Source organism: Haemorhous mexicanus, chromosome 5, assembly GCF_027477595.1.
Source record: "Haemorhous mexicanus isolate bHaeMex1 chromosome 5, bHaeMex1.pri, whole genome shotgun sequence".
NCBI lineage: Eukaryota > Metazoa > Chordata > Aves > Passeriformes > Fringillidae > Haemorhous > Haemorhous mexicanus.
The window spans coordinates 52,187,290-52,213,251 of NC_082345.1; the positions used below are offsets into that span (position 1 = coordinate 52,187,290).

Genomic DNA, 25,962 nt, shown 5'->3' on the forward strand with positions numbered 1-25,962 from the left:
AATAACTTCTAAAGAGTAGACTTTGTCAAAAACTGCAATAGAAAACATATTGTCAGCTATGTCATGAGTGACAAGGAATCAGATGTGGATGATAAATAGTGCTTTTTATTAATGAATAGTCCTACTAAAATGGCATAAAACATCAGTTAGTGTGAATGATGGTATGCATATTCAAATTTGGGAGTTGATATAAAGCTCATTATATAACTGGTGCAACAAGTTCCATCTCCCATTTAACAAGAAATTCCTATATCATGTTTCTTACTGATAAATACTAGATCACAGGAGACACTGCTAAATGATGATGCAGCAATGATCTTCTCAATTTTCCCTTATATTCTTAACTTTGTTGTTACATAATCTTTAATACAGTAATTCTACTCAAAAATTAAGAAACAGGTTACAAACCCATGCAAATGCTGATTTGCAAATTACCTGTGTATCACCAGGGCCTGCTGAATAAGGGATACTGACCTTATGCTTTGTGCCTCTGTTTCTGCCTCTTTTAGTTGTTATTTTTTTTAAATTACATTTTCCCGTTTTTTTTCCCAAGTGCTAAAACAGAAGTTGCGTAGCTGAATTCTCCAGGGGGACCGAAACTGTAGCTCCACTAAACTGTAATGGAATTGCTTATACTTAAAAAAACTCTTGTATTTAATATTTTGTATTCAGAAAAATTGTACCTTTTGTTAAATTAATAAATACGAGATTTGGGGGGTATTAAAATGTTTGACTTTTTTTCTCCCTTAATCCATAGGTGGTATGCTCAACAGATTCTCAAAAGATACGGCAGTACTGGATGACTTACTTCCACTCACAGTATTTGACTTCATTCAGGTTTGTAGAATAAAAGTTGAAACTTTTGCTGTCTTATAGCAATGTGATATTTCAGCTTTACATCTTGCAAAGGAAATAATGTGAATTTTTTTCAATCTATGTATCTACATAGCTGCTTATCCTGTAGTTCAACTTATGGGTTCATTTTTGAATGCTTGCCTCTCTGTGTACTTACCTCCACTGTTTATGCAAACCACTCAGTACTCAGGCTCAGAAATATTTTTGTCCTGCAGACCCCTACAGGACAAGTATCCCTGCTGCCCAGATTCAACTGTAAGTCATAAAGGGCATTCCTTAGTTTTTTTCTGTTATCTTGGGTCAAGTAAACTGGTTTTTAAATGTTATTTTTTTATTGCATTCAGTCACTTTCATAACTTCTCCTCCTTAAGCTCTTCTGTTCCCAGTTTGCTAGCATCAATCTTAGTTTACTTCTCTTCTGTTGAATATATTCTTGACTTTTCTGTTCCTTTATCTTCTATGGAAATGCCAGCTTTTCCTTTAAAAAGATAGAGTTGGTTCCCAAAACATTTTAAAAACAGAAGCAAATCTTTCCTGGTGCTTCTGTTCCTCTCTGCATTATTAAGGTGAGATACAGGTCCAACTTAATCAACCCAAATATTCTGCCGTGCAGATTGCCTGTCTCCATCTGTGAATTTGCCTGTTTTACAGTCCCTACCAACATGATTATCTGATAAAGACAGAATTTCTTTCCCTATATCTTTGTGAGGAATTGATAGCTTTGACTCATGACTTCAGACGGGCCAGTGCATCTTGACATGAAGAGGTTCAAGTATATTACAGCTTTACTTCATGTCCTGCTGATGTCATGAGGACTTGCTGAATGAGTTAACATGGACATTGGGACTCTGAATCAACAGTATAATCTTCAGTGTGAACAGGAGTCACTACTGTCTTTTCTGACACAACCGTTTTGTTTCAGATATTTTGGATCTACCATGGGGCTGTTATTCCAGAAGCATGTTAATTAGTCTGTCTCTAAATTTCAAACTTTCTACAAGAAACTGACTAGTTTTGCATGTTTTCAAGAATAAGGAAAATCCCAGTATTTGGCTTTTCTACTCGGATGCCTTTCAGAGGTTTAGCTATACCCTGTTGTCCCATAGATTCACCTCGCTCTCCTCAGTCTCAGCTGCAGAGGCTTCTAGACATCCATCATAAGCTGCCCTCTCTTTCCAGGTTCTTCTGATGAATATCATTGAACCTACCCATAGTCTTGAAAAATTTTAACATTCCTTCACAACCAATTTCTTCTGGTCTTCCACAGAGGAGGATTCAGACTTCCATGGATTCTGCTAAGGAACAAAGTCAGATTCCTCTGAAAGATACAGAGAAGTTATAGATAGGACTTTTTCCTTCTGATGATCGTTGAAGGGTCACAGAGTGTGGAAGGGATATGTGGACCTAGAACCAGGAACCCCTCCAACCCCTCTGTTCAAAGCAGGTTCAGCTAGAGGAGGTTGCTCAAGGCCAAGCTGAGTTTTGGATAACTCCAAGTTCTCTGAGTAACACATTCCAGTATTTGACCTTCCCCATGCTAAAAGTGCTTTTTCTTATGTTTAAATGGAATTTTGTGCATTTCAGCTTGTGCCCATTGCCTCCTATCTTCCCACTCTGTGCCATTTAAAAGAATTTGGCTCAAGCACATATGGTCCACAAGAAATACCAACTATTATTTATATAAACAGAATATATTTTTAATTATATAAATAATAATAAACTGCATATACAGACACATTTATAACTTATATAAATATAATAAATACCAGCATATAGTCATACAAAGTTATGAGGTCCTCCTAAGCCTTGTCTTAAGGCTAAACCCAGTTCCATCAGCCAGTCCTTGTTTCTTGAAGATCCTTCCTGTGAGATGCTGCTAGCACGTATACTTGTCCCTAAGGTTTAATATAGTCTCACCCAAAAGTTCATAGTGAACTCACTGAACATTCATGCCTGTGATCATGATCATTCATGCCTAAATAATAAACTCTTGTTGGTTAATCAAACTGGCTGTGGCAGTCATTGCTACCCTGAACACTTGCTGAGTTGCTTTGTCTACTACCATCTGCATTTTCCAAACTGGGAAACAGTGGGGCATGTCTCCCCATCTGGCCTCTGTCCCAGGGCTGAAAGCTCAGCATCTGAGGCACTGAACTGGGCTGCAGGAGCCCTCTGATGCAACTCCTCAACTATATGCCAATACAGTTGTCTTGTGGTTTAGATTTTTGCTTCTGTCTTTTTAGAGAAAATATCATCTTCTGTCTGACTTTAGGCTTACTTTGGAGTTTATGAGACAACACAGATTTTCATATTCAACTTTTTAGTGAAATAACTATGGGACCAGCAGTTAGAACAGTATGACATCATGGTGACCTTTACAAAATTGGAGTAAATGAGAGAAATGGGAATTTTAACAGTCACTAAGTGACTGTAATCTCAAGTAATGTGAGAAATGTATAACTTGGCTCAATATCACTTGAATAGCTCATTTGCTTCTTAACAATTAGAGAGAGATACAAGTGTTACTAATTTCTGCATTTTCAAGTAATGAGTAAACACAAATCCATTCTAGCATTGCTGCAGACCAGTGCTAAACAGCCTGCACAGGCATAACCCACACCTATCACCATTCCTTTAAGAGAAAAGAGGAAAATAGTGAAAGAACTCACAGGATCATAAAATTGTTTGGGCTGGAAGGGACATTAAAGATCATCTCGTTGCAACCCCTCTGCAAAGGCAATGACACTTTCCATAAGATCAGGTTTCTCAGAGCCCCTTTCAACCTGGCCTTGAACACTTCCAGGAGTGGGGCATCCACACCTTCTCTGGGCAACCTGTTTGTATGCCTCACCACCTGCATTGTAAAGAATTTCTTCCTAATATCTAATCTAAACCTGCTCTATTTCAGTTCAGAGCCATTCCTTCTTTAGCTAGTACAGCTGTAATGCAATTTTTTTTTTATATAATGTGATGTTGCTACTAGCATTGCTCAGATTTCTGATGAAAAAAATAAAAGTTATAGGAAACTTAGTACATGCTTACATGTTCATGAAAGACTTCTAACTTGGAATACTGGGAATTTAAATCCTTCCTTGAATTTATGTGGATGTAGTAGCAAAATCACCCACTGCAGGTTTCTTCCTAACATGAAATTAGTTTTTCTTTTCATCTGTTTCTTTGTTGACTGGTCATTTGCAGTGATGTTTCAAAGCAATGTTCATAATTTTGCCCCACATTGTCCATTTGCAGTTGATTTACGCTGGTAAGTTTGTAGCAAGAAGTAGTTGTTTAGTGTTAGAAGTAACACCCTGATACAAAGCAGAACTTTGCTATTCTATGTACACTGGTATACTTGATTTTCTTTAGATTTAGACACGAGAAAAAAGCAGTCTACTGGCTTAAGTCTCTTCTTAAAGATCAAGACCAGATTTAGCTAAATCTGTCTCGAGCTACTGAGAAGGAGGTCTTAAAATGGTAGTAGTCTCTAGTAGGTTAAAATAGATTAACTCTGAAACAATTTTGTTCCTTTTGTCATCTGACACCTTTAAGCACATTTTTATTTCTCCTGAAACTGCTAATTTGTCATACCACAGGTTCTCATACAATTTATTTCTGGTCTTCTGATCAGGACGAGTAGTAGTGTTAGTTTCATGTATGAATTACAGTCCCTTGACCAAAGAAGTACAACTTCCCAGTTTTTCTGATCCTCAGCAAGACTGCTTTGCCCAGAACCTACAGGAGGCTGTCCTCAGCTCCTGACAGTCTTGCACACCTAGTCCAGCAAGGCAGGGACAGCACCGGTAGGTTTGGTAGGTGGCTGCAGATACTGCAAGTGTCATTCTTATATTTTAAGTGGAGAATGAGTGCCTAGCTGCCATTGCTTTTTTTGTGGCTTCATATTTTAGAAGCCTGCAATACAGATTGTACTATAGAAAACACTTTTCCCATCTATTAGAAAAGATGGCAGCTTCTTGCAACAGGTTATGGATCTGGTCCAAGTTATTAATCATCTTTTCACAGAGGTTTGTTCTCAGCTGCAAATCTTAGGTTAGCACTTTGTTTGTTGAAACAATACATAGCTGCCTTAGGAAGGAGATTCATCACCAATCTCTAGTCTATAAAAATACAAGTTTACTATATCAATAGTATTTTTCTTTCATTCTACAGTTAATACTGATTGTGATTGGCGCTATAACAGTAGTCTCAATATTAGAACCCTACATCTTCCTGGCATCAGTGCCTGTGATAGCAGCCTTTATTCTGTTAAGGGCATACTTCCTCCACACTTCTCAGCAGCTGAAACAACTGGAATCTGAAGGTAGGAGCAGCAAAGTTGGTAGACTTTTAAATCCACAACAAATCATTTGAGAAGTGATTCATTCTTTCTCCTCTTTTTTGTGTCTTCTCTTGCAAGATGACATTGTCTTTGGGAGCAGAACACATATCTCCTTAAAGCCAGGGCTGTTACTGATCCAGCCCATACTGAGTGCTCTGCTGCCAAAGAGCAATAAAAAAGGCCTTTTAAAAGATGGGCTTTATCACCACTGCAGCTGAAAAGTCCTGACATACAGTTTTCTTGAGAGTAAATATAACTTGCAAAATTGTGGTCAGAGTTGGTATGTACCCTTGGAGTTTGTTTCTTTGTAAGAAAAAATTTCAATAGATATATCTCAAAGAGCTCTGATTTCGGAATAAGTTATTTGATTAAATTTCCTTTCTTTCCCCCCATTAGGAGACTAAAATATTCCAAATAAAGTTGAAAATCTCATTTGGAAGTGTGAATTTGCAGACCATGTACTGTTGCCTGGCTGTGCAGCAAACTGACAGATCCTTAGCAAATCAGTCCTGAATTTTAAACAGTGGTGATCTTCTTCCCTTTTACTTAAATGTATTTATGTAGTTCCTCAGACCTAAAATTAAATTTCTTTGATGTTCACAGGGATCCAGCACTGGCTCACCACTTTTTATGTAATGCAAGATTTGCTTAAAATTACCATGTCAGTGCAGTCGAATCTGGAGCATTAAAGTACTCTGTCTATGCTAAGAATGCTTCATATATTGGAGTTATCAAAATTTCAGGAATTAATTTTGTCTGGGGAGGAGCAGTCTTTCTCTTGTGGCATCCTACAGAAGGCCAGGAGCATCCCCAAGTAGATATGAGACCAATAGTTACGCGCTAACTATGAAGAATTATTGTGATCTCTTCCTGTCAATGCACTGAATGCAATTTCAACCCATTCTTGCAAGGACTGTTGTTGTATATCCTTTGTTAGGATTACTTCAGTCGTGTAGTTTGACAATATATGTAAATTGCACACTGGCAGTAGTTACCCCGCTGTGAGGTAGAGCATGGTGGGGTGTTTGCATTATATCAAAGGCATTTTCTCATGCATGTTTATGTTGTTCTAATTTAAACACTTTGCAGCTCGGAGTCCAATTTTCACCCATCTTGTTACAAGCTTAAAAGGGCTGTGGACACTGCGAGCTTTCGGGCGGCAGCCGTATTTTGAGACCTTATTTCACAAAGCGCTGAACCTACACACGGCAAACTGGTTCCTCTACCTGTCAACACTGCGCTGGTTCCAGATGAGGATAGAAATTATTTTTGTGGTCTTTTTTGTTGCTGTGGCATTTATCTCTATCATAACTACAGGTATGGTAACTTTACCTGAAAACTGAAATGGAAGTCTGCTGCTTCTTTTTAACGGCTCAGCTTTAGAAAATTCTGAGAGAAATAAGCTGTTGTGGAATTTTGCATACACTGGAGTCATTGATTTAAGCATGTCATAGTAGTAAACACAATTTAATTAAAGTAGAAATAACACCATTATTGCCTGCAGTCTGATATTGTAGAGGACTCATTAAAGGGATTAATCTGCAAATAATAACTGAAGGGACAAAACTTTCATTCTGTTGATAGTAATTGCTGTAAAACTATTCTCATGTGTTTGAAACCACATTACTGTTCTGACAAGCTTGGATGTTGATCACACCTGTATAGCTCAAAGATTTTTAGTAAATAGAAGTTAATGTTCCTCTCACTTGCAAATGGCTAAAACATGAAAAGTTTTAATAATCTTTTAAAGCCCACTCCATTAGGAGAAATTGTCACCCAGTTCTTTAATTCCCAACCCACTGACCCATTTTCCTATGTGAAGTTTTGCAAATTCTATTCAAAATTCCCTGAAAAATGACTCACCACTCCTAGTAAGCACAGTATATGAATGAGAATCACACTATACCTTACTTGTATTTGAAATGGTGCCAATGGCTTGCCAGGTGCAGCCAGCCTCACACAAGCAAAAAATTAGGAGTATGATGTCCCCAAAATGTTAAAAATTCATTTATGTGGAAAAATTCAGCTAGAGATAACTTCAAATACAGTTTTTTATTCACTATGCTTTTGTTATGTTTGAACATGGTTGTACCTCTCCAAGTTTTACTGAACTTTGTGTGCAGGATCTGTATACAGTTTCAGTACTGTGGTTGCTGATGAACAAAAGTTTGATGATTTTATGGAGGAGGTTTTTAAATCTAACAATATTCAAATTTCTTTCAGCCATACTTCAATGCTGAAAATGAGTTATATAAGAACCTGCAATTTATCAAATATTGTACAGTTTATGAAATGTTATCCTTTCTTGTAGAAGGAGCTCTTGCTCTCCTTACAAAAGGAAGCACCACACAAATACTTCTGTGTGAAAATAGGCACTTGAGTTCTTTTGTTACTAAGGAGACTTCTAGTTCCCTTACCATTAGTGGGAAACAATGCTCCCTGTTGTCCTTCTCATTTCTCACTCTGTGTCCTTAGTAGTTTGGGGTTTTTAGGAAAATAATTTCTTGTGTGAGTTCTGTATTTTTTACTTGAGAAAAGGAGTTAAAACACTTTGTCATCTTGGCACCATTATAACCTTTACTGTTATAAATAATAGGGCCTTGGAGCAACACTAAATTATCTTAATCTATCAGCTTTCATAAGGAATATTTTGCTTTTATTGCTTACTTTTATATTTACTTATGTAATGAGACATCTATAAGAAAACAGGAGGTTTATTGAAGAAAACTATGTAAGGAATGGAAAAATCATAGAAAGGCATTTGGCTTAAATTCTCAATTCCATTTAACATGCAGTAAGGGGGAAAATCAAGTGTGGTAGATTAAATGCTTATATTGTATCGCATGAAGTAATAAAGGAAAATCCCATGCTTGTAACAGCCAACAATTAAAGCAAAAACATGTACATCTGCATCTTTGTGAAACACTAAGGAGAATATCCTCTATTTGTCAAAGAAGTGAAAATGTAAGCCATTTTGAATTTTAGAGTTTCTAGCTGTTTGTGGTGTTTTAGTTAGATAAGAGTAATTTCACAGATTCATGTGTGTTGAAAAAGGAAAGTCAAATCGAGATTGCAGAGACCTGATTCTGTTCACAGTTTAAGTACCAAGATTCTTCTGCCAAGCAAGATTGGGGTTTCTAGTGAGTGCAGCACCAAAGCCAGGTGTTAAACTATGATTGAGCTCTTAGTCCATTTTATGATTTAGAAACCCATGTTTCCTCCATGAAGTAAAAGAGGCGAGAGTATGAATATGCATCTTAAGATATACACGCTAATTTTCTGTTTTCTACAGACTTTTTATTAGCACAGAAATGGAATGTGTTTTTCTCTCTACAGGTGAAGGACCAGGCACAGCTGGAATTATTCTTACTTTAGCTATGAACATCATGGGAACCTTGCAGTGGGCAGTAAACTCAAGCATAGATGTTGATAGTTTGGTAAGCAAAAAATGCACAGTGCTGTGCTTTCTTTTGAGAAATTGCCTTATTTTGTTGGTTATGGTTGTGCAGTGAATTATCTTCAGAGTTGAATATTATGCAGATGTGTCAGAAGTTTCTCTCATACCTTTGATAGCAAACTACTGGCTTTGGGATGGCACAGACTGAGTTTTTCCATTATCAGAAGTTTTTCTGGCCTGGAATAGGCAACAGCAAATACTTGCACTTGAGGATTCAGATTGCAGATGTAGCAGTGACAGAAAAACCTCAAAAAGGCTTGGGGTTGTTTTGTTATATTTCCTGTATTTATATATATAAAATATACCTTCCTTGGTCTACATAACAGCTTTGTATAGCAGATCACAATGGATGTTTTTGAAATCCTTTCACCTATTATCAATAGTGATTTAAAAATCTGTCCTTGACTTCCCTGGCAGTCTTTTTCTGGTTTTATGTAAAATGCCCTCTGACATAAGATTTTGCAGTTAAGTGAAATTTTCATAGGTAGGAGTGGCTTTGAAACAGAGCATTTCACAAGGTTAGCTTCGCATCACCTATTTGTTGAGATAGGTGAAACAGACAGGAAACTCATAAAAAAATATGTTCTTACACTTTTCATCATACATTAGCTCAAATGTATGAAAATTTTCGTTTCTATTTTAAAATGTAATAGTTCCTGATCTCTTTCCACTTCATTCATCCTAGGATTTATTTTAGACAGAATTTGTGTAACAAAATACCGTAGTTTTACAAACCAAAAAAAAATTTCTGAGAAAAAAGATCTCCTCTATCCTGTCTTACCCACTCTGAACCCTAAATCAGCTTCTCACGCTCAACTGTTTTAGTATTGGTAAACAAAATTTTACAGCAGATTTCAGAGTCCCTTAAATCCTGATTATTTAAATTAATTGTCATATTAAAAATATATAATTGGGGCAGATGGTGACAGTGAAGCAATATTCGCATGTCTGACATTAATTTTATTTTTAAATAAATTATTCAACCAGATTCACCCTGAGGGAAAGAGAGAGAGAGCCTCAGAACAAGGAATTAACCACTTACAGCATCTAAACTCTTGTTTGCACATGTGACTGCTGATAGTTGAGAAAGCTGATGGCCATCCAGCAGTGTTTCCCATCCACCAAACGTTTTACGCTAGCTCCTTCTTTGCTTTGTTATGAGCAGCCTGTCTCGAAGGGCAAGCACTTCGTGAAAGGGCCTCATTGCTGTAACTGCAAGATCTGCTGAATAGTAGTTACATGACTAAAAATGAAATAAAATGTGATGTTAGTAAACCACAGAATTTTTAGGATTGTGAGGGACCTCTGGAGATCCTCTTGTCCAACTCTTCTTACAAGACAAAGTCATCTAGAGCAGGTGACACAGGAACTCCCCACAGGTGGGGTTTGAATGTCCCAGAGAGAGACTCCACACACCGCCCTAGCTGACATCACTCTTGCCCTTCCTTGAGCAGCTACAATATCTGTGTGTACAAGCCTGCAGACAAGCATGCCTGAGTGAATAGCACATTTGTAGGTAGCAGTCTTTGGTTGTCATATAAGCTGGAGTTTTCTGCAAGTGGTTGAAAGCCACATCCAAGGGAGTAGCTGGCCAAACAGATGGGTAGGTGGCAAATTTGACTTTATTCCACACAATCTCCATCTTGAGCTTTCCATGGCACTGGCACACAGATCGAAGAAATCTGAGTTCCTAGGTTGGTTTTTATTTCTACATACACAGATACTGTTTTTGAAGCATTTTTTGTTGTACATGTTTGGCTTCAAATGAAAAATCCCTATTGTCTCTTAATACCCCATTATAGTTCAATGGTTTTGGCATTTCATTCTCTACAGCCCTGATACTTTGTCTGCTCTGCCTTTATTTAAAAACAAACAAACCCCCCATACTCCCCTTCCCCCCTCCAAACATACGTGGTCACTCTGACAGCTCTCCGTTGCTGTATTTAATGCTAAAAATGAGGCTAGTTTGATTGTTTCACTTTCATCATTTCTGCTAATATCCCTTTAGCTGGCTTTCAGTCTTTTTCTTCCTATCCTTCTAGGCAGTCTTGGAGTGTTTTGAATTTTTTTTCCTTCATAAAGAAATAGAAAATAATTTTTTTTCGGTAAGTGCTGCTTTCATAGATAAGCATTAGCTAGTCCCAGTGGGCAATTTTAATGCTTTCTAACCTCTTCTTTCACTGATGTATATCCTGCAGCAGCAGTGCTTCAACTGTGAAGGACAGTTCCTTTTTAAAGAGAAAATGCCATGTTTTTACTGTTGCCAAGATCACTTATATAAGGAGATACAAAAAGAATCTCCCAAGGAGATATTAAAATCCAACTTGCTAAACATCACAGTGCATCACCCTGTACATCAGGCATGCTGAAGAATAAAAGGAATGCAGTGTAAAGAAAAGGACCAAATTTAAAAGTACAGCTGTGAAAAAGAATGGTGCTCTTACAGATTATTTTATTGACTTATTTTTTTTAATCTAGGCCATAATCTTGATATGGTTTTTGCTACTGTTGGCAGAAAATCTGAGAATGCTTAAACACAAGTTTAAGTAGAGTAAATACTTGACTGTAAAATCTGCATCAGAACAGCAGTCCTCAGTGTGAGGTGTTGGTCTTCTGGAAAGGAATGTAATGAAGAAAGAAATCTTTAGAACATTCTCTTTTCTGCCTGCCTGTACAGCACTGTGAAAAAGAGGGAAAAAAAAATCAGTAACAGTTTTAAATGAGCTAGGTATTTCACTTTCACAGTTCAGAAGAGAAGCACACATCCTATAAGTGCACCCAATATGTAATAGCAGATGATGTGGAACCTCAGTAAAACCATGTGTTCCACCTGTAGAAGCAGTTTTGGCAGTGACTTAATGCACAAGTTTTTTTACAACATGAACTATTGGATCAACCTCTCACAGATCCCCCAGTTGCACAGTGCACCTTCCAAGCAGTGTTTTTGTGAGGAGGTGATGTCTGGCAACACAGCCATTGAATACCATGTGTGTCTGGTCTGAAAAGGGTGACTGCTCTCTTTTTAGTAGAAGATAACACAGAGCCTGATTAAATTAATTCTATTAGCTTACTTGTAAAAGAATTACTTCTTCCTCCTTCTGGAAATATGAATTATATAATTATGAATTCTCCTTCAAAGTTAAGAAGAGTTTAAGTGATATTAATGAGGAAATAAATAAAAGAATTTGCAGTGCTAATGAAATCTCAGTAACATACAATTAGGCAAGGCTAAAAATAGTGTACTATGCTATAGTCTTAGGGATGGAAATAGTAAATATACCCCTTTATTCAAAAGTACTAGTTAAAGAACATGAAAATAGCTGGCACAGTACTGATGGGAATAATGGATAAGAAACTTGCTGTCTCCTATCCTATACCTGTCATTATGAATGACAGAACATTTCTACCTGTGAAAGAAAGAATGGATATTTTTGTCAAATGTTCCTGACATGCTACATCCTGCCCAGATTTAAATCATAGTTCAAGCTATAGAACAAGGAATTCAGAATTGATTTAAAATTATTAAACTGTCTAAAATACATAACTGATAAGTCTGTCAGGGGAGCTAGGATGTTGGGATGAAATTTTCTTCTGTAGAGAAAGGCTTTTCACCCAGCTGGCTTCTCAGCAGACATTAGACAGTGTGTAGTGGTATGGCCCCTCGGGCAGTAATGGGGAATCTCTGCCCATAAAACATTCACAGCTCTTGATGAAGCCAAGAAAGATCTGCATTTCTAAAACAACCATATTTCTATAAAGCTACGATTTCTGAAGACAAAGGTACCATCAAACACCAATTAAAATAACTGCATGGTCATTGTGGGATTTACTATTGTCAGTCAGACAGGGAGAAAATTGTCAGCCTGATTCAAGGTCTTCCTGTTTGTATCACCAAAAAGAACTGGCTTATATACATGAACATGATGATGACCATGCTCTTCCATCTTGCACATTGGTTGAGATGGAAAGAAGAATTGATAGGCTTGTGTGTTAGCATGCTTTTTAGAACTTCTGTCACAATTGTTTTTCAAGATGTTGAGATATAAACTATGGTCCCAGTATTCCCTTGCATTTGCTTCCACATAGAAAATCTGCCTAACAGCATTTCAGTTGGGATTGAAGAGCAAAAAGGAATTGTGTCTAACACATCAAGGAGAAGCACTTTTCAGGAAGAATATAAAAGCAGTAAAACAAAGATGTATAAAGGGTTTTCCATGATACCACTAAACAGAAATCTATTTCTGAGAATACAGATTAGAGAACAAATGCTGTTTACAGGAACAAGCTTTTGTAAAACAAGGAATCTAATTAATTCATTAGTTGGACTGGGCCACTTAGGTACCTGAATGTAAAGGGAAGTCACGTCGTCTGCAAGTAAGGAGCTGAAACTTGTTTCCTGAACAGGAGAAAAATAGGACATTTTGAAGACTCTAGGACTGACAGCATGAACAACATTCTCTGGCAGTATGTTAGGAAATACAGCCCGTACAGAATGGACTTCAATGTTGCAAACAAGCTATGAGTTGGAGATCAAGAAGCAGATAGATAAGAGAAACTTGAAAAAATCATAGTTAGGCTTGCAAATGGCTCAAAAGCTGAATAAATACTTGATCTTAATTTTCACTAAAAGGCAGTGTTTAATCTGTGGACATAAAAGTGGAACAGAAGGTAGAAATGGGATTTATAATATCTGAGGTGGGAATTACATGCAAGCCAGCTAGAATCCTGGTTTCCCTAAGTTGTACAGTTTATGGAGAGACACACACCTGTGACCACCTGTGAGTCAGTCCATCTAAAATCAGAATCTTCAGCTAGGGGTGATTTGGTTCTGCAGATGGACATTTCACTTAAACATGTGCAACTGGACTGGAACAATGCCATCCATACCAGGTAGAGCAGACCTCACATCCAAGTGTTGAGGAAGAAATGGCCAAGAAGCTGAAAATCCTATAATGGCCACTTCAAATAAATAAACAAGCAGGCAGTGGTGGTAGCATGTGATAAAATAACAACTGTTAAATTTTTGTTGAGAAGGAGAAATGAGAAGTCATTGATACCATCATCAGTTTGTTAATGTGATAGCAACAGTCTTAGAAACTATTTTTAAGAATGAATTAAAATGTGATGCTTATAGATTAGAGTTACTTAGGTTTGCTGACATTAGGGTTGCATCACACTACCTTCATAACTGTGACTGCTGATTTATTTTCCAGACACAAGTAATGTAATAGATCTCATTTGCCTTCAGGAAAGCATTGATTAGGGTTCTGTTTCAGGAATTATATAAATGAAAGATATCAGGATTATTACAAGAACTGTAAACTAGTTAATGAGTTGGTCAGAAAGGAAATGTCATTAAGCTGTAAGTATTAACCTGTAGGGAGGCTATTCAACAAAGATTAGATTGCTGACTGAGCTCTTTTTAATCTTTTTTAAATGCTCTCAACAAAGCAAAACAGTGTTTAAGAAATTCACCAGTGAGACAAAGCTGAAAGGCAGTGTTGGTATAAAGGATCCTGTGAGTTTAAATGTATTAGATGACCTCAAATGGCAGATATTAAATAGATTTCAGTAACAAAAGTGCAAAGGCTTGCTAAGAATAACCTCAGTTGTAAGTGAGGATCTTGGTTAGAAATGGCTAAAATGGAGGAAAGCTTTGGTGACCACCTCTCACTCAAGGGCTCACTGTAAGATGTGGCTGTGAAGAAAATAGTGTACAATCCTAGCATGCATTAATGCAGATATTCCTAGTATAGATAGGGGAGTAACAATGCGATTGTATAATGTCCTGGTTAAACATCATCCAAAATGCAGTGTGCATACTGGTCAGACAGGAAAGCTTGATTTGAACTGGGGAGTTTGGAGAACATATATTAAGAAAGAAGCTTAAACCTGGATTTTCTTTAGTCCTGGAGAACAAAGGGTGATAGGATCTAAAGTGTCCCTCCATAAATGAATAGGGAAAGCAGCTAGCAAAAGGAGCTCTTCAGATTTTAAAAGTAAAAAAGTTATAACAGCAAGTTTGTCCATAAAGTAAAAAATATGTTTTCTGACCACCTGAGCAGTGAAGTTGTAGTGGAGGAGATTAATTATTCATTGATCTTTGACCCATTTAATAAAAGGATCAAGAGGATACTTTCTAGTCCCATGGTCCCTTGAAAATGCACCAAGACTGCTCCTAGCAACTTTGGTCTAAAGTTCACGAATGACAAGACTTTATTATTTCACCTAATATATATAATTACTGATAAAAAAATCATTATCATGGAACTTCCTACAATTTTTTTTAAAGCTATAGTTACTCATAAGTACTCAAATGTTACTGTTTAATGATTGTTCTTTTTTTACTTAATGCTACTGCTTTGCATTTTTCAAATCCCATGCAGTCTACTGGTCTTTGGAGATCAGTCATTATTCAAAAAATTTCAGGTTTTGGGCAACCCCGTACCTTCCTGTAGGAAAGAGTTTAAGTGATCCATGTTGTTTTTGTGATTATACTTTGTTTTCCTAAAAAAAGTCATCACTTTTCAAAATACAATTTTTAAGGTAGAAAGAGCTACTATGACTATTTAAAAAGGAAGCAAGAGGAATCACATGTTGGACCAAAGTCAGCAGCACAAGTGCAATGGAATCTAGAGCTCTAGATGAGAAGCAGCCTACCTTTGAAGATTATATCATGGTACAATAAAGTTTCGGGTTACTCATGACAGTAGCTTACACAGAAAAAAAAGATTCACTGTTCTGGCCAGGAATTAGGAACAATTTAATTTCATTTGTTTTGATAGTTTAGTATGAATTACAATTAGAATACCGTTTGTTTTGATTTTGCAGATGCGGTCTGTCGGACGAATATTTAAATTCATTGACATGCCAACAGAAGAGACAAAAAACATTAAGCCACAGAAGAATAATCAGTTTTCAGATGCCCTTGTAATTGAAAACAGGCATGTGAAGGATGAGAAGAACTGGCCATCTGGGGGCCAAATGACTGTGAAAGACCTTACGGCCAAATACGGTGAAGGTGGAGCTGCTGTACTAGAAAACATTTCCTTTTCAATAAGTTCAGGGCAGAGGGTAAGACACTGTTTTATTGTGGCTTTTTTCTGACTTCTATTAAGCTTAAGTATAAAATTGCCATAAACCTATTCAATGATTAAAGAGGATTTTAAGTCCCGTAAGATTTTCTAAATGAAATTGTTGCAAAACAAATTATCTTCTAAACTAACTGAAGAACAGAAATTAGGATAAAACACATGTGCAACAGTTTCCCAAGCTGTATCCCTGTGCCTAACTCTGCTGCTGTGGAGAGGGGAGCTTGCTGGTGAATGCAGGTGCTGAGGACGGGCTGACCCGATGGGGCAGGGCACACAAGAATACGGGCAGCCGTGCCAAGGGTAACGCACCGCTGGCTCCGGCGGCCGGAGGGTGGAGGTGCCGTCTCACCCATGCCATGAGGGCTCTGCACCACCCTGAATTACTGTACTGCACACCACAAACAGCTCTATTCTTTACAGGATTGACAAACCTCTCTAATCTTCACCTGTGTTTGGAGCTGTGTTTAAGAAGGGTTTTAGCTTCAGGGCAGCATTTAGATAGAAGTTTAACACTTTGCTTCAAGATCGTGCTAAAGGGCCTCCCTCAGTGGAATGGGAAGAAAGGCTTGTGATTTCCTGAGCTGAAGGCATACAGAGGAAGAGGAGATTTTAGCTGTCCCACATAAATGAGAAAACAGGTTCAGTGACAGCTCTCTGGCCTTGACATGAGGCACATAATCACTCCTAATTTGGATAGCACCAGTCTTTGCTGGGTTTGGTAGTTTTGTCTTGGTTTACACAAACTGAATGTTTCATCTACTAAGTTTGAGGGCACCAAAATTTTGAACCCAGAGTTCTGACTTCCTGTAGCACCATCCTGAAGGCAAAGTCTGCCTTTGAAAGAGAGATACCCATGATTCCTGGAACGTTGAGATACAGGTGCTGCTGTAGCCTGGCAGATTTACTTCGTTGAGATACAGGTGCTGCTGTAGCCTGGCAGATTTACTTCCTGGAAGATCCATTGAAGTAGTGGTGTGAGGGAAATGAAAGACACTTTTGTACTGTACAGAGAGGGGGAGAGCAATAAAAACAAAAATACTTTTCTCAAGGGCTGTGATTCAAGTTTGGTGATCGACCCTGGACTCAGATGCTCCCTAAACTGGAAAGAATTTGCCTCTACTGCATAGGTAGTGCACCAAGAAGGAAACAGGAGCTCTCCTCTGCTGAGGGACAGAATGGAACAGAATAATCATCTAGTCCCACTGCCTTACCACTTAATAGCTGTCCAGAAGTTAAAGCCTGTTATCAAGGGCCTTTAAGACTTGCAGGCTTGGGGCATCAATCACCTCTCTAAGAAGCCTGTTCCAGTGTTTGACCACCATCTTAATAAAGAAATGCTTCCTAATGTCCAGTCTGAACCTCCCCAGTGCAGCTTTAAACCATTTCCACATGTTCTCACACTGGATCCCAGGGATAAGAGATCTGTTGCCCCTCAGCCTCCTCTCCAAACTAGACAAGCCCAAGTTCCTGTCCACTCATCACAGGACATTCCTTTGAGCCCTTTCACCAGCTTTGTTGCCTTCCTCTGGATGCATTCACTCACCTTCACATCCTTCTTAAAATGTGGAGCCCAGAACAGCACACAGCACTCCCAGGGTGGCTGCTCCAAAGCTAAATAGGGTGGGATAATCACCCCTTTTGCCCAGCTGGTGCTAATGCTGTGTTTGATCACCCCACGATGGAGTTTGCCCTCTTGGCTGCCTGAGCACACAGAGCTGACTCACGTTGATCCTGCTGGCAGCAGCCCCCTCAGATCCCTCTCTGCAGGGCTGCAGAGCCACTCCTCTCCCAGTTTTTTTGTGCCTGGCATTGCTCCATCCCAGGTGCAGAATCTGACATTTGGATTGCTAAATTGCAGTTAAATACTGCTGTGTTCCAAACGATCAGATTTCTCTGCAAGTCCTCATGTCCTCAAGACAGTCAACAGCATTTCCCAGTTTGGTGTCACCAGCAGCTGTGCTAATGTTGCATTTGACTCCTGCATCCAGATCATTGCTGAATACATGGAAGAGAACTGTCCCTAGGATTGAGTCCTGAGGAGTACTGCTAATGGCAGTCACCAGCCAGATGAAGCCCCATTCACTACAATCCTTCAGCCATTCTTCAGTATGGTCACAGTACAAAAGCAGCCTACACTCAGACAGGACATTGTTAGCTGTGTAAACCCAGACGCTGGAAAAGCAGCATCTTGGAGTTTGTTGGTGGTTACTGTAGATTTTTGCTTTTTCTGGCAATAGGTTGACTCTCCTACAAGGGAAACACAACTTTTAAAAAACCCCAAAATCTATATATTATGTTTCTTCACACCCTAGGGATAAGGAAAATCAGCATCAACTGGGCAGGCTGAGGACTTGCACTTATGCTTAGAGGTGTCCAATGGGATGATATCTGCTGTAGCCACTGCCTCTGCCCCAAGCTACCCCACTAATCAGAGTTAGGCCCTTTATTTTCAATTATATGAGAATGAAGTAGCTTACTAGGGTGATCCAAATGCACTCCCTACTTAGTTTTTGGTTTCTAGATGTGATTTTGCTGATGAGGGCTTCATGACAAAGTGAAGGGAAAAGGCACAAAGAGCTGGGCTGATCAGTGCAAGATAATAGACAAGCAAATTTCTGTCCTTCAGCTAAGGGCAGGCTAAAAGATTTTTCATCTAGTTAATTCTAAAAAAACAAAGAAGAGTCTCCCCAGTGTTTGATTCCACCCTTGCTGTAGGCTTTTATCATTCCCACATAAAAGACATTTACTATCCCATTGAGATCCATCTGGACGGTTCTTCACTTCTGAGAGCTCTAAGGATTTTGCTTTAGTCTGTGATTAATATGTGAAGAGTATTAAATGTTTGCTTGTATGATTTGCATTGCAGGTGGGCCTTTTAGGAAGAACAGGTTCAGGAAAAAGCACTTTACTTTTTGCATTTTTAAGACTGCTGAATACAGAAGGGGATATCCAGATTGACGGAGTCTCCTGGAACACGGTCAGCGTGCAGCAATGGAGAAAAGCATTTGGAGTGATTCCTCAGGTAATGAGATTATTGAATATTTTTGTGCCTTTATTTTCATTGGTTCTGTATCTGTATGTACATAGTTGCTCTTAAGATGTTCATTACTGTATGCTGAGAAACAAAAAACCCACAGATTTTGTGAAAAGGGGAGTGGCATGGATGGGTGCAAGGCTGCAATGATTCACAGCAAACTTTGCATTTTTAGGGTTTCTCTGCCTCTCCTACAAGAACTCTTCTAGAAATGGGAAGGTACAGCAGGCTCAAACAGAAGTGTTTCCAGCCTGCTTATCCCTGCCTCTCTGAGACAGTTTGCATTTTGATTCAGGATAAGATAGTGCCACCTGAAGAAAAAAATATACAATCAGTGTTCTCAGCTACTGTTTTCTGAAGCTCTACATCACATATTATAGGTAACATGTGGACACTGCACATTGTGTGTTTTCCCTGGCAGACTGGTAGCAAACATGTAGACCTAGGGCTCCGGAGTCTCTTGCCAATGCTCCTGCCATTGGACAGCATCTTGTATCAGTTACAGCTGTGGATTATCTGTCTGAAAAATGAACATTATTGTCTGCATACAGTAACACTAAGATGTGATTGCTCACTGTAAAGGTAGAAATGAAAACTGATGGAATGAACTGCAGAATTTTAACTCCTTTGTACTTTTACCAACAACATTGATACGTGAGTAACATATATTGTCTTCCTTGACAGTTACACATCAGATAGTTCTTCAGTTTCCAAACACACAATGTCCTCCATAACAGTATTCATTCCTTTGGAAATCCTGTGACCATGGCAGACTAATTCAAGTAACTCTTGATGGCAATATTACCAATGAGTTGCTCATCATATCAGGCAGCAGTGGGAGACTGACTGCAGATCAGCCTGCCCCACTGTGAGGGGCCATGCAGCCTCTCCTGCCTTTATCCATCCATCCATCCTTGAGGGTGGCTACTAGCTCCAGAGACTGAAAAATATGGTTTGATCCCCAGTCACCTTGGATGATCTCCTCATTGACACACCCACAAAGGAGTGGGCCAACCAAGGTGCCCAAGCAACCCCTTTTAACTGTTGCCTGTCAAACCCTAATTGTGTGATTCCCCATCCTGTCCCCACAGTAAAGCTGTTTCCATCTTGTTGCTGTAAAGATTTGATGTGTTCCCTGAGAGTTTCCTGTCTGAGAAAGGTGGTGATTGTACATGTAGTATAAAGCTGTTGTAGCAGCGACTACATGAGGAACTTTAAAATAGTTGGAGAAACTCTGGGACAGTTAAACATAAAAATACCCGAACTTTTACAGCTTGGGTCACTGTTAAAAGACACTGAAATATTAATGCTGGAAGAGAAATGGCCTTGATTTTGTAAACACAAGAAGGACTCAGAATTCAATTTTTCTGTGGGATGATCAGTTTTGATAGCTTCCCTTTCAAATATGTTATTCCATAGTAGCCCAAGTGCCAGTTATTTAGAGTAGGTATGCAAAGCAGGCACAACTCGCTTTTCTTTGTGCATTTCATGCTCTGAAATTTTCTAGAGGCAGCAATTTTTTAGCACTTTGACCTTGTCAGAACAGACTCTTTCTTCCCTGCCACGTTACACCTTTAACAAACCAAGCCTAACAGAGTGGTATTGAGTCCACAGGTTGCATTCATTTCTTACCTGAGCTCTGCCAGTCACCCACTGCCTGCAGAGGTGAGGCTTGCTTGGCAAGCTGCCATTTGATAACTGACTTCTTGTCACCACTTCTGTCCTCTCTTCAACATTTTCATATCTATCTATTCCTTTAAGCTTTTATCTATTACAGCTGGTTCAGTTCTGCAGAGTGATTGTTGCTTGCGAATACGAAAAAATTCAGATGCCCCATTTAGATCAAGGCAGCTGTGCAGTGAATTGCATGTGCAGCTGCATGTATTTAGTTTGGAGGACAGGTATGTTATACAGCTGTCTTCTGAAGCATGGCTGTACAGGATGAAAGATGCTTTTATCAGTAAGGTATGTCTGCACTGGAAAATTTTCCTATACAGCCAAGTATAAATTTTTGTATTGGAAAGGGCTTCCTTATCTCTCATAGTCATCTTTTTGTTCTCATTCTTTTGCCCTTTGGGGTGTGGTTGCCCAACAGAATTTCTGTGTTCCATCTCCAGCTGTCCTTGGGAATGCATGGACTGAGAAGTAATCTGAATGCTTGGTAACAAGCAGTCTCATTGTCCCAGTGAAAATATGAGGGATAATTCTCATAGCTAAGCACTCACTATAGAGTCACTAATGGTATAGAAAATATAATTCTGCAGCCATCAGCAATATGCAAGAGACATTTATTATATGAGCACATAACTTGCCCTTCTGCTAGCGAGGTGCATTGTTAGTTCATTGTTAAAATTACACATTTAGTTCACATTTGGAAGTCCCTGATACATGGATCAATGCCAAATAATCCCAGCCCTCCATTCTCTGTAAGGTCATGAGAGTTGCCAGCCTGTTTGCATGCTTCAGCTCACAGCACTTGTCCCAAAGCCTTGGCAAAGAACTGCACATTATTCCTCAAAAGTTCCCACATTCAGAACAAAATGAAGTTTTCAGCAGCACTTTCCCAGCAGGAAAGAGAAATTGCATATGCCACCCTGCCTTTCCCAGCAGAACAAAGGGAGTCTTTTGTTCTTTGCCATTCACCTAAAGCTTCAGAATGGAAAAAAAGTTGCCTTTCCTTTCCTGGGAGGCTCTCCTACAGCAACACCTGGATATTCACTGTTTCCAGGAGAGGCTTTGCCAACAAAAGGAGAATGGAGCTCTACCTGAGGCATGCTTCCTCCTGAAATTTTTCCAACACTCTCCTTCTTTTCCTTAACCCTAACTTTCCCAATTTAGTAGAAAAGAAGTGCTTTTCCACTTTGGGAACTTCACTAAAGCACAACCACATAGCACACACAGAGTCCTAAGACTCTGCTGTCTGCTCCATGCAGGCTGTGCTGGAATGACCTGCAGGGTGGTCAGAGATCACACTGAGCAGAAGCAAAGGTAAACCCCTTGTTTCTTTCAGTATCTCGAATCTGGCTGCCATGCTTTGTAGAGGTGTGAAGGGTTAAATCATATAAAACATATTTCCTGAAGCACCCTCAAGGAAGTTCCTTGCTGTAGCTTCTCACAGGGCTGTGCTGCTGAAGCACAGCCTGCCCAACACTGCTCCCACAGGCTGTTTGTCATTCTCCCAAAAACAATGTCTCCACTGACACCAGGCTGTACTTCTGCACCCATTATCTCTTCTTCCTGGACAGGCCTTTCTGATGATTCTTCTGCAGGTGTTTACCCACCACATTTCCAGAGTGAAGATTTCCAGCTGCATTTGGTTTCAACACAGTAAGGCTTTTATGCATGGGTCCTCATGCAGATTGCATCCTGAAGTATTTGATGGAGTCAGATTGAGGACATGCCTTCAGAAATTTGTCTTTGAATGGAGGAGACCTGCAGTTGATTTCCATTAAAAACAAGTATGACAGACCTGAGACCCATGAGGTGCTGCTAGCTCTGAGGAAGGGGATGATGTTTTATTTAGTGTTATTCCATGCATCCTAGTGAATCTCACACTGTTTTCTACATGTAAATACTCCATATAGATTTAAAATCAAGCTTAACACGGAGAACAAGTTTTCTAAAGCTTGCAGGACTGTCAGCTGACAAAAAAAATTGTTTTGCTCCTTTATTTTACTGAAGAAGTGAAATTTTGCAACTTTTACCTTTGTAGTTCCAGTTTTTCAGCAGCTTTCACATTCTGCTCATTGTATATGTCTGTCTGTCTCTGTCTGTCTGTCTGTCTGTCTGTCTCCAGCACTATACCCTTCAGGCCTGCTTAATTTTGGAGGTCATGGCTGTCTGTGGTGTGCCAGCACACTCCTGCCTGGTGCAGCTACTGAGCGGGGCCTCTTCCCAAGGTGGTCCCACAGAGGGTCCTGCAGGGCACTGGGATGAAGCAGCATCACCATGGTGGGGAGTGTCTGCTGCATCAGACCCGTGCACAGAGCAGCTGGGGATGTTAGGTAACCATCCCATATGCTCATGCTCAATTTGGGCAGCATACAGGTTGAACCCATATATCATGGCTTCAGTGTTGCCAGGGGCACAGCACTTGTATTTACCAGTAAGCTCTGTGGGATGCAGATGTTTTGTCCCTAAAGGACACTTATGAAAACAAATCCTCTAACTTTGCATCTAATGCTAAAGCACTCACACAGTAACTTGATTTTACTTCATGTTATTGCTGCTATAACACAGGCAAAGCAGAGGAGGCTACAAGGGGGTCATGCTGTTGTTACTCTTAACTTCTCTGTGCATGGAGCTGCTGCTCCAGCTGATGTTACATTTGTCCTCCAGCCATGGGGCATGTGGGAAGAAGGGTCCATGGATCTTGCTGAGGACCTGCACACAGGTTGCAGCAGCACCTACTCACAGCCAGGACACTCTTATTCCTTAGCAGCCTCTTGTCAGCTGATCCTTAACTCTTCTGTAAGCATTTTCTTGGGAACTCTGGGATCTTGATTTTCCACATAACACATAAATTGCTTAGGAAGCTTATTGCCACACACACCAATACACAGAGGCTGTAGCCACTAATGGGGATTAATGCCCTTCAGAAGGGTTGATTTGCAATATTTGGGGTGGTCAGAACATAAACACGACCATATTTATGTTTCTGAATGTTTTGCTTCTGGGTGGATGTCAGGTCTAAGAAACTGTTTGTTGTATAATCACACCCACTGTCATCCTGTGGGAATTTGAACAAGTGACCAAGAAGGAAATTATTCCAGATTTGCTGCCAGTCTACCCAGCCATCCATACACCCTTCCAATTCTCTCTTTATTTCTACTTCTTCCATATTTATGAAAATGTAAGTCCTTCATATTCACTTTTGGGTGTTTTTGTTTCACTTTAGACTTCAAGTTTTTAAGAATGTGGAGAGATTTGTTTCTGCTTCTCTTCAAGCAGACCCTTAACTGCCCAGGTGACTCATATGGTATTTACTTAAGTGAACCCTATATGGTTTCTAATGAGCTGGGAGGAAGGAGGTGTTGAAATGGAGAGACAAGTACCAGAATTCAGGACAATGAAATATTTACCTTGTGGGGATGAAAAACCAACCCTGCTTTTGGGAATAGCTTGCTTTTAGTGCCCTGCTTCTTGAAAGCACAGTTATTAGAAATAGCAGCAGGTTCAGAGGAAAGTTGTACCCCTTATTACTCTGCCTGGTGCACTTCAGCAGGAATGTTATTCAGCCCTATCTTCTTTAGAACTGGTTTGTTCAGTTAACTATTCTTTAGCACTGAGAAATGGAAACATGCATTCCATTAGTTAAATGCATGGGGCTCACAGTGTGAGCAAACCCATGTCTGACACTGTTTCCACAGCATTGCTGTTTCCACCACACCCACTCTTTGGAAGAACCTAATCCTGCTGCAAATATGTCACCCTACTCATGCCACCTAACCAGTGCAGGGCATGGGAAAAGGACTGTGCTGTACTTCACTGAAGCTTTCACTGTTATTAACAACAACAATTATAAGGGAAAGAATCTACTTTTTCACTGTTGTCTCTACAAAAATTAATTCAGCGATTAATTTTTAGCTGAGTGTGGTTCTGCAGCTCTGTCAGTGTGTTGTTTGCCATGTGCTGAAGGTATTATTGCACTTAAATCCACCCCATGCAGTGCACAGCATCACAGTGCAGCTGCTTTTGTCCTCTGGTTTCTTGACTTAGTTATTTCCTTCTCTTTTACACCAAATATATTGGCAATAGCATGCATATCTTAATCGAGCAAATTAATTAATGTAATTTATTTTCCTCTGCAATGTTTACACTTTTAATTAATCATAATTAAATGATTAATGTAAATGCGTGTATAAATCACTTTGAAATCTTATGAAAGAATGCCAAGTTCCCAGGCTGGGTCAGGTGGAAATCGTGGTAGACAGGCCAAACTCTGGGAGATCACTTGCTAAGTGTTTTCTGTTATTTTCTGCTGGTACAGGTAGCCCTTCTCTGCTTTTGGTAGTGTTTGACTACCAAGACTCCAGGAGCTTACGTGGCTGTGAATCACTGGCATTTCAACACATTCTCTCTAAAGAAAAAGTTTGTTTAGAAAGAAGGGAGAAAATTGTCTCAATTTTTTCCCCTTGGTATTTGTTGTGTACGTACACAGAAAGAGCAAGCACACGGTAATATTTCTCAACAAGGCACTTAAATTCTTTGAGAGCAAGTTCTCCCTGCTACAAGCAGTGGGTGTACCTTGCAGCATAGAAAAAAACCAGTTTCTTAAATGTCCTACAGCCTCGATGTCCCTTGAAGAATCTAATTTCTCTCAGAATCCGCCCCATGTAAAAAGAGATTCAACAAATATTTAATTTTGTCTGAGTCACTGCTTCTTGAGCTACAAAATGTGCATCTAAGGTATGATGGCCAAAATCTGCTTGCCTGAACTGATGGGGAAAGCAGAATGGAGGAGTAAACTTCAGCAGCAGAAGGGCGTGTTCTCTCCCAGTGCCGGGAAATGTGCATCCTCCTCATCTCCTGCAGCGGAAGGGGGGCGAGGGCAGAGCGGGGAGCCAGCACAGCCCGCAGTGTCCGGCGGGAAACTCACCCAGGGGCTGGGGCTGCTGCAGCCCTGCTGCCACCGTTCAGCCATGTGACAGTGGGACAGGGACTGCGACATGGTGAAATGCCTGCGAACAGAATGATGCTGAGATGTCTGTTTGGCTACAATTTATTAGAAGAAGAAATTCAGTGATGAAAAACAATTTAGCACAATGTCCCTGAATTCTGACAAATAGGCAATAGTTTTTTTCCTCTCTAAGCAGAATTGTGGAGATATACACTTTTGGTTGATAATTTTCTTCTGGTATGTTTGAATATGTTTCACACAGTCAAGAATCAAAAAAATGTTTATTTCAAAATGAAAATACAGGAAATGTTTTATTGTGAAAACTGCTGAAATCTGGATTTTGCTGGTCTTTAGATAAGTTTGGTTAAGATTTTCTTAAGATAATTGCCAAAATCTTAATATATAAGCATTTTCAAAATCAATTTTTTTTGGAACAATTTTAAAAAAAACCCACCCTGCAGTTAGCTCTATCTGGTAATTGCAGAAGGTTATTCTTTTGTCTGTGTGCTTCACAATGCTTTATACAATGCTTTTCACAATGCTTTCCAATGCTTTATACAATGTTTC

General features: G+C 39.4%; 1 protein-coding gene across 2 annotated transcripts in view; it reads left to right on the plus strand.

The window, feature by feature from the left end:
* CFTR (CF transmembrane conductance regulator) overlaps positions 1 to 25,962 on the plus strand; it is a 96,020-nt gene that overhangs the window by 54,965 nt on the left and 15,093 nt on the right. For both annotated transcript variants that reach the window (XM_059847159.1, XM_059847158.1), the window contains 6 exons: positions 758 to 837; positions 5,023 to 5,173; positions 6,281 to 6,508; positions 8,528 to 8,628; positions 15,480 to 15,722; positions 18,609 to 18,764. In XM_059847159.1, coding sequence (XP_059703142.1) covers positions 758 to 837; positions 5,023 to 5,173; positions 6,281 to 6,508; positions 8,528 to 8,628; positions 15,480 to 15,722; positions 18,609 to 18,764 — 959 coding nt within the window. The remainder of the gene's footprint in view (positions 1 to 757; positions 838 to 5,022; positions 5,174 to 6,280; positions 6,509 to 8,527; positions 8,629 to 15,479; positions 15,723 to 18,608; positions 18,765 to 25,962) is intronic.